At 33.9% G+C, this 9,631-nt stretch overlaps 1 protein-coding gene across 1 annotated transcript; it reads right to left on the bottom strand.

Moving 5' to 3' along the window:
* Nucleotides 1–913: 913 nt before the first annotated feature.
* LOC145097433 (protein DETOXIFICATION 24-like) lies at nt 914–9,250 on the bottom strand. Its single transcript, XM_079034998.1, has 9 exons — nt 9,122–9,250; nt 4,388–4,647; nt 3,750–4,291; nt 2,906–2,992; nt 2,778–2,834; nt 2,423–2,661; nt 1,503–1,621; nt 1,304–1,390; nt 914–1,192 (listed from the first exon to the last, which is right to left on the bottom strand). Exons 2-9 carry the CDS (start codon nt 4,634–4,636, stop codon nt 1,118–1,120), a joined length of 1,455 nt encoding a protein of 484 aa, XP_078891124.1. The 5' UTR covers nt 4,637–4,647; nt 9,122–9,250; the 3' UTR covers nt 914–1,117.
* Nucleotides 9,251–9,631: the final 381 nt, after the last annotated feature.

Here is a 9,631-nt window from a genome sequence, read left to right as displayed (position 1 = left end):
TTGTTAGATTAGATCTTTTGGATATGTGGTTGAACGTTTTAATGAATTTCATGATTTCGATTAATATCTATAGTTCACAATAATTATGTGTTTACTAGCTACATGACATGGTTGTAATATGTAGTTCACAATAATTATGTGTTTACTACTTGACATGGTTGTCATATTAATATTTACTTTCTCTCATAATTTCTACAACCAAGAGCTATTTTTCTTTGATGGTGGGGGAAAGATGTAACGTATTTATGTAGATAACATAAAGTCATCAAACCTCTTACGCATATTCTTTTTGGTGTAGCTTGTTCGTGTTTTCAATTGCTTCATAAAAAAAAGATATCCCTTTGACGTTGAAGGAGGATCGAGGCCCCTGATTTGAGCTCTTGGAAGAAAACCTAGACTTGTTCGTGTTTTCAATTGATTCACATTTACCAAGATATTCTCGGTTTAGGTCCACTGGATATGAAGACTTCTCATAGGGTCACCCAAAGTGAAACTAATTTTTCCATGATGATTAGGTGCGTTTCTTCCGGCGACAAGAACGATTGGGTGGATAAAGGTAAAATAGTTTATTTAAAGAGCATTAGGAACGTTTGAGTTAAACAATTTGAGGACTAATTGTGCAAGTTACCCTAAATCACATGGATTATTCATATAATTTACTCTGAAATAATTGATATAATAGGTTTAGGTGTGGAGAAAAAGAAAAAGGTAGTAGCTTTTTTATTTTATTTTGATAATTGATAATAAAAGTATAGAGTGACTAAAATGAAAAAAGAAATAAACAACTTCAGGGACCAATGGTAGCTTAAATATAATATAATGACTAAAATAAAACACCAAGAAAAGTTCAATGACTAATTGTAACTCTGACAACGTGGTTGGATATTATACACACCGGTTAGAGTGGCAAAAATTAACAAAAATAAAATGTTAAATCACCAATGATAGCTTAAACAAAGTATAATGATCAAATTAAAACACCCATAAGAGTTTGAGTAACTAAAAATGGCCTAAGCCCTTTTCTAAGCAATCATAAGAATTCTAACAACTTAAACTACCATACATATAATATGAACATATAAAATACTACTTACGAAAATCTTTTGATCTATCTTGATCAGTCAGAAACCTGCTCTGTGCTGTCTGAAGATCTCACATAGAACCTGTTGAGCCGTTCCCCAGCTTTCTTAACCTGCAAAACAAGAAGTAGGAGTCTCTAAAATTTGAGAGGTTACAAATATCAATGTCAAAGGCCAAAAAATATATAAATGTTAAAAATTCCTTCTATTTTCCCCAAGTTTACCTGATCATCCCAGTCTATTCTCCATGCCAAATACAAAAGCACAAGCGTTTGAGTTACAATGCCACCAATCATTCCAATCCATATACCCTATCGAGATAGGAGCGATATAACAACTCTCAATATTTTTCAAAAAAAGAGAAAAGAAAAGGCTAATGTAGTGTTGGTATGTTTTGTGATGATCAAATGGATCATAGTATACCTTTACTTGGAGATTTGTCAAATATCCGAGCAAAGCTCCCATTGGTATGCCAATCACATAAAAGCAAACAAGGTTGACAATTGCTACAATACCCTGCATTCCAGCTCCAATTGCCATACCTAATGACAACAGGATTTTACAGGCTCAAATCAATATACAAACTCTCATGATGAACATTAACATCATATACTTCCCTTAAAAGAAAGGTCCTAATTGGGAAATAAATTAAAAATACCAGTAAGATTTTATGGCTTTGAATCTTGATAAATTGCCTAACATACTATATTGTTTAGCATAATGAAAAGTTCACAATTTAATTTAGTTTCACTAAACCCTGGATGGGAACATGGTTATATATGTTGAAATCTATCTATAGGATTACAACGAAGGAGATATATAGGAAGTGAACGTGAAGGAGAAAGCCACTTTTCCATTCTTTTTGTTAAATTTTTAAATAATAAAAAACAATAGATTAACTAAAAATATAAATGCATAAGGGTAATATAGTCAATTTAGGTTTGGTAGGGACTAAATTCGTAACAAAACCAAATCATAAAGACGGTCGGATTGAAAAAAAAAATAGCTACGCACCAAAAATGCAGGTTACCCCAAACCACAGGGATCATTCATGTAATTTACCCAAGAAGAAAAGAAAACATATTGCGGTTTTAATTTCACAGGTTTAAATCTTTGAAGATCTTAAATTAAAGAAAGGTCCACTATTATATATATTTCCGAAAATATATAAACTTCCCTACTTTGAAATATAAATTGAAAAGTAGATTAATTAGAATGGTAGTTGATTCGTACGCAACAAATTTTTTCCATACACAACAATTTGTGCTTTAAGTTGTTGTATTTTACAACTCTATTAAGAATAAAATGTTGTGTATGGATAAAAAATAAAATGGTAGAATTACCTGAAAGAACCGGATAAATACTGTTCACCAATACGGAAAGCGAAAGTAATAAAGAAAGATCCTCAACAGTATCTGCAACTCTTTCATCATCTGTAAAGAAGTAAGCGAGTTTTTTGCGAAACACCAAGAAAAGAACAAAAAAGAATGTTCCAATTGCAATGGAAGTTCCCAACAACACTTTAATCGAGAACTTTGCAGCTTTAGCATTTCCTCTTCCAAGTTCATTTGCAATCCGCACACTGAAAAATACCGAATTCTATGAAGCTTGTCATCCGCACATATAAAACAAATATAAAAGTGAGCGTCTTAATAATTCTTCTAACAGAATAAGGAAATTAATTGATTGGTTGCATACCATGCAGCGCCTAAGAATCCCATGCTTATCATAAACTCCCATGCATTAATGTTCAAGCTGCAAAGTTTAATAAATTAAATTCAATCTGTTGTCTGTTAAAGATAATTTATAAAGTATAAGTTACATACCATATCGAGAAGGCAGAAATGGCAACTTCTGCATTTGGCATGTATCCTGCAAGTAAGACTAGCACAGCATTGTACCATAGCTCCAAGCTGTACAAGAAAGAAGAAGAAAGGGAGCATTTAAGGTGGTGTTTCATTTTGACTTAATGGACTTAATGAATATAAGATTTAAGTGGTTAAGTTATCTATGGTGGTTTCTTTTTTACTTGATGAACAAAATGTCCTAGTGGGTTAAGTTAGGAGATTGATGTTCTAAACATTGAATCATGATTTTATATTTTGTTCTTCTGAATAACCCCTATTTTCCCCAATAAAAAATCACATTTATATTTAAAAGTATGAATAATGGAGTATCTTTGTATGGTTATATTTGAGTTATTCACTATTATATATGTAATAGATATCTTTATGAAAAATATCTGTAAGTGAACGCAATTAAACGTTCCGAAAATGGGAGGCTTTTAATACATACCAAATTAGTATACGGTTTTTTTTGTAATTTGTCTATAATAGGTCGTGTTTTTTCTTAAATGAGCCCATTTTTTTTGTCTTAACATATGTAATTTTAAGCCTATTAATTAACTATATTTAATGGGGTGTAATGTATTAAATATGGGGTGTAATGTATTAAATATAATACGCAATTCTATTGATGTAGCTTTATTAAATAAAAAAGAACAAAGGGTTAATGTATATATCTAATATAAAAGAAAAGGTTATAAACGAAAATTTTAATAATATTTGTGAAAATGCCACCTAGGATAGGGTCATGAATCCATGTATGCATGGTGGTACGTAAGCAATTCAACCAATTCTATAAAAACAACTTATATAGGGCGATACTTACCACACCATAACACCAGAAGATAACGAGAGCTTCACAACAGGATACAAGTCTTTAAACGCAGCAACTGTGAACCCTTTCCACGAATAAGGACACCAACCTCCAAAAATGTAGATAAATTCAGCAGCCACAAGAAACCAGGACGATACTAACAATGCAACCATCGCGCCTGGAACTCCAAAGCTTAACTTAAACACCAGAAGCCACGACAAAGGGACGTGGATTGCGAGTCTGAAGATGGAAAGCCATGCGATTACTATATTCTTTAATTGTGCTTGTAGAAACATTTGTATTGTCAACGTAAACACGAAGTTGTAGATGAACGGGATGAACCATAGAGATATGTACCCACCGCTCACGGCTATGGCTTCATCTTCACCGAGGAGTCTGTATAATTGTGTCCCGAAGATGAAAACTGGGAGCAAAATTGTCAAAGTAATTAAGTCGATGATCCAAGATCGTTGCAAGTAAATTCCCATCATATGGTGTTGCCCCGCTCCGAATGCTTGGCCACAAAGCGTTTCAGTTGCACTTGACATTCCCAACTGTTAAGCGATATAAATAACAAATTAAGTGCAAGTTAATTTGCGTTCTTTTTTTGGCACCATGAACAAAGACGAGCTAAAAGAATGCGGACTTACAAGTATTCCATTGATAAACCGGACACTTAGGGTTTGGACAAGTGCGTAGCCAGCAAGATCAACGTTGCTTATATGGCCGATGAAAGATTGAGTGATAACAAGAGTTCCGAACGCACAAACCCTTGATATCATGCTGGGCAATGCAACCCTCCATATCTTCTTGGATTCAATCCATACCCTTTTTTTTAAGTCGCCTTCGGTTTCCTCGTCGCCATGTCTAAGTAGCTTCCTTTGAATTTCGTTATCCATTGTTACTTAAACTAAAAGACAAAATTATTGTCGTGTTAATTATGTACTGAGGGTATAAATGTCATAACAAGTTCAATTTTGGGTCGTAAATGGTGTTGGATGGCGGTAAATAGGTAATGGTGGAAGTGTGAAGGTGGACGATGATGGTAAATTGGCCTAAATGAGACCATATTTATAGTCACATTATATGTATGTTTGGAAAAAAAATTAGTTGGTAGCTAGTAACCGGAAGCACGAAGTTATTAGCTATAAGTTGTATAAGTTATTGCAACTATAAGTTGTACCTTTTATTATTTTTGTGGACACGTTTGGCAAAAGTAGTGATGCAAACAAGTCATATAGGTTTGAGATAGGATGGATTGAGAGTTGGGGTCTTCTCCCTTGAGATGGATGCTCCAAGACTTGTCGATCACAAGAGAAGCATTAAGCTAAGTGTAATCTGGGGGTTGTCCCGGGATAACACTATGATGCTCAAGTTAGGCATGAGAGAGAGAGAGACAGAGAGAGAGAGAGAGTATCGAATCTTTATAAGAGAACGAGATAGTTAATTGTTACTTGATAATACCACCAATAGAGGAGGTATTTATAGAGTTGATGGAGGGGACAATATCTGTCACCTTGTACGAGTTTGAGTTTTTTTTTTTTTTTTTTTTTTTTTTTTTTTTTTTTTTGCAGACGAGCACAATCCATGAAGGAGCAAGGTGGGATGCTACTGGTGCTCAGGCCTTGCCTAGGGCTCACCATTATTAACGCCCGACTTGGACTCTTCGTTGTCCTTTTTTATTTTATCTTGGGCGTGCGCTTTTCACTCCTTGCTTTGCCAATGTCCAATTTATGAGGGCTCACCTCTCTTCGGCTCTTCAGGTCATGGTGGTATGACAATGACATATGGGTGTGTTTCCTAAGATTTATAAAAAGGATGGTGGTAACCTTTCTCATAACCATTATCAGTTTTCTTTTTCCTGCTACTTCCTCTTGTGTTTCTTATTTTCTTCCTGCTCTATTTAACGATGGCCAATGACAAGTTAATGATGTTATTCATAAACACAGGGGAGATCGAGGCAACAACACTTGATTTCAATTTGTGGGAGAATTATGGCATTAAGTTACATAATCTTGATACTACAATTAATCAGGCTTCCGGTTGGGAAGGTGGGTCTCTATTCGAAATACCAAGAATTTGGACTTTTCGTTCCTATAAGTTATTCATGATCGATTTTTTGATTTATTATAAGATACACATTGCACACCAAAAATCCAACTTGATATCCGACTTGAATGAGAAATTAGTGTCATTCAAAATATTGTATTGTACTGATATAGTGGTGTTTATTGTCCATTTGATTCAACAATTTTATTAGGTATAGGTGAACGGGGACTGGTATATATATTTTACAGGCCTAGTGGTGTTGAGATTGCTAAGCGTTTTCCTAATTCCATTAAGAAGTAAAAAATATCAATTCTTTTGGGTTTATTGTTGATGTTTATTATGGATAGTTGATTATTTCCATTAAGAAGTGAAAAATCCATACCTGGAGTGTTGAAATAGTAAACCGAGAGATTATTGTTGATGTGCTTCAAATATTAACCAAGACAGACGAAGATGTGTTGGAATAAAAGCATTTAGCCAATAAGGGTTTGGTGAAAGATGGTGAAGAGGGGCATGATGATGATCTTGAAGTAGTAAAACTTGATACGACTATTCCAGACGATCTGGGTAATGTTCTCGATGGTGTAGTTAATCTACCTTTATCTTTTCTAACAGTGAGACTATCTAAATGGCTTTGTGAAGGTCAAGGGTGGTTTTGTCCGTAGTGGATCTATTGCTAGTAGAACGCATGGTAGGGTTGTTGGTAAATTGTTTCACTAATTGTATTTAAGTATAATGGGTTGACTTGTTGACCAAAATCAATCTTGATGAATATTAAACAAGTAAGGAAGGTGTGAAGTGCACACTTGTTTAAGTTTATTCAAGATTAAAAGTAGACTCTCACTTTTAGAGGGGAAGCTTCTGAATGAACGGGAGTCCGAGGGAAGTACCCCTGGGAGCAGGGTCCAAGGGGCAGAGCCTCTGGTTGGGGTCAAGCTTAGCTGGGTTCGAACTGTTGGATCCGAAATGCATCAGAAATCCGGACTTAATCTGCACTCTAATTAAAACCCAGTTTTTGTGACACTTTTTAACTGTTGGAAAACTGTTTTATGACAGTTTAGATAGTTTTATGACAAACAAAATTGTCTTGGGATAGTTTTCAGACAAGGAGGTTTATAATCCTTTTTTGGTTTTCATTTTTTGGTACTTACAAATTATATAATATCCAATTCGTTGTTCTTGTTCTCTTATTCCAAGTCTTATCTGTTTGAAGATTGGGAGCACCACCCAAATGCTTCAATCTGAAAGTGACTACACAATTCTCAGGATTTCCAAGTGCTTTTATTACGATATATGTCTAACAAGGGCAACTTTAACTTTTAATCTGAAGTCAGAATGTATTGATCTTGATTCAATTCTGGATCATAGGGACATTAAGTGCCTGAAAGCAAGCTCTCTGGTGTTTTTATTTAGGATAGCATGGTGGAGTAACTTTTCAAGTATGTTGCATGATTGCGCTCCCTCTACCACGTCTCCCCAGTCGCTTGTTATGGATCCCTAATTTTCAGATACACCTTTTGATTTCGAGAATGTGGAAGAGATAGTTATAGATAAGTCGTCCGTCTACTAGTAATCATGTGAGGCATATCTATGTACTTAATAGGGCTATATATAATGGATATAAAATTAGTGATTCGATCACGTTCATTCACTTTATGGAGAAGTTGCTCCCAAATTCTATTCATAATGATTTTGCTAAACGGACAGATTGCTAGATGATTTCGGTTTTCGGCCGTCATACTACACAACGCTTGGTTATTATGGGGAAAATTAATTACGGGTTTGAGCTTGATTGATATGAACGTCTTTATGGAGTGAGCTTGTTGAGAGTCGTAAACAAATGATGTTTTGATGTAGGAGCATAAGCTTGGTAGCAGTGTCACCATGTTGGCTCACTCCATGTATACAACTAATAAGAAAATGATAGATGAAGTCAGACATGATCGGCAGGCATCGGAAGCTCGTACGAAGAAGTTGACTGAGGGGCATAATGATTGTATTTGGTAGAAAATGAAGGGTTAAAGGTTCGCCTTCCTACCTTGGAGGTGCAACCTAGCCTAGTGGCAAGCCTAAGAGCTTTTCCCCTTCAACAACAAGTTTGTGAGCTTCAAGGTTTGTTGGGGAGCCTTATTGAAGAGAGAATATTTTCCTAAGCATAGAGTAACCTTAGATTAAGTGATAGCCATAGCCTTGAAACTCAGATTCGGTAATTTATGTACAAATAGTTTTAGGCAAATTATATATGTCTAAATCATAAGTTCAAATAATAAATTGATTTAAATATATAAAAAAAAATTAGATACATTTGAATACACAAAACTGAAAAACACACAGTGATCTCACTTCGTAAATAATTACTGAAAATTTAAAATATATATGTAGTAATAATCAGATGTATGTGTCTTAGATAATAAATCATTATGTATATTATATATATTAATTACCGAGTTGTCCATGTTATACAACACTCCTCCCTTCAGTAACGAGTAACGAGTCGACAGGGAGTACTCGGATTCTGTAACTCGCCTCGGTAAGAGGCGAGTAATGAGTACTCGTCCGAGAAACAGCCAACTCAACGAGTTTTACAACGCTGGTAGAAAGCTAACGAAGTGTGGCATAAAGACCAAACATCAAAAAAATATATTAAATCACAGGGACCATCTGTGAGGTTTTTTAAATTTAGGGATTAAACTTTAGATTTTAAGATACCACAAGAACCATTTTGAAGTTTTGTTAGTAAAGAATAAATATATTAAATAAGAAATCAAGAAGTGTAATTTAGTCTTTTTAGGCCTCGTAAGAACCAAAGTGTGCAACAAAAATAAATTCTATGGACCATCCAAGTTTAAAAAATATTTAGAGATCAAATACGCATATTATCCCAAACCACATGGACAGTTCACGAAATTTACTCTTATTTATTTAAACAAAAAGATAATCAATTAGACTTCATAATTTATATATTAATCAACTATTCACTTAATTAATCGTTTAATTAAGATCACAAACAATATATTTCTTTCACCGGTCAACTTGTAATCTTTGCTATGGAAGTGACATTTCAGTAGGAAGGTAAACTACAGAATATAATTATGTATTTTCAGTCAATTTGTGTTGTATTTATAACATGAGAAACATTTTTTGCTTAAACGACGTTTTGGAGACACAGCCATATAGTCGACTTAACTATGGAATCATCATCAATACAAAAAAATAATATATATATATATATATATATATATATATATATATATATATATATATATATATATATATATATATATATAAACCCAGATAAATATAACCAAAAGATCAATGCAATGAGAGAAAAGTACCCGGCGACGCCGCATTCGGCGTGAGAGCACCGCCTGCAACTACTTTCACTTCGTGAATGTTTGAACTGAGACGGTGGTGGGGGTAGCCAGAATTTGAGTGAAATGGGTTAGATGCTCAGAGGACAATGGGTGTTATATATTTTATTTATGGGGAAGAGTGTAGTTTGTGGACCAGGGATTTTGTGGCTATTGCTATCTACACGTCACGTAGATTCAAAATTTTCATTTACTTTCTTTTGGATTTAAATAACACATTTAATTTATTCATTAGTATTATTTATCATATTCTTTCTAAAAGAAATAAAGAAATTGAAAGTTTTCAAAATTTGAATCTAAAATCCATATTATTTTACTGTGTTTAAATTAAATGATTGTAAGAGCATCTCCAATTCATTTTAATTCTTCATTTTTTTTTCTTTTTTCTTTTTCTATTTCTCTCCAAACGACTCCTATTTATTCCCCTATTTTAGGAGATATGAATAGTATTACACTAAATATGGTGTTATATTA

The sequence above is a fragment of the Lactuca serriola genome, chromosome 1, assembly GCF_051521515.1.
Source record: "Lactuca serriola cultivar US96UC23 chromosome 1, Lser_US96UC23_V15, whole genome shotgun sequence".
In the NCBI taxonomy this organism is placed as follows: domain Eukaryota; kingdom Viridiplantae; phylum Streptophyta; class Magnoliopsida; order Asterales; family Asteraceae; genus Lactuca; species Lactuca serriola.
The sequence above is the reverse complement of the archived record's forward strand: the minus strand, read 5'-3'. Positions and strand labels throughout refer to the sequence as shown.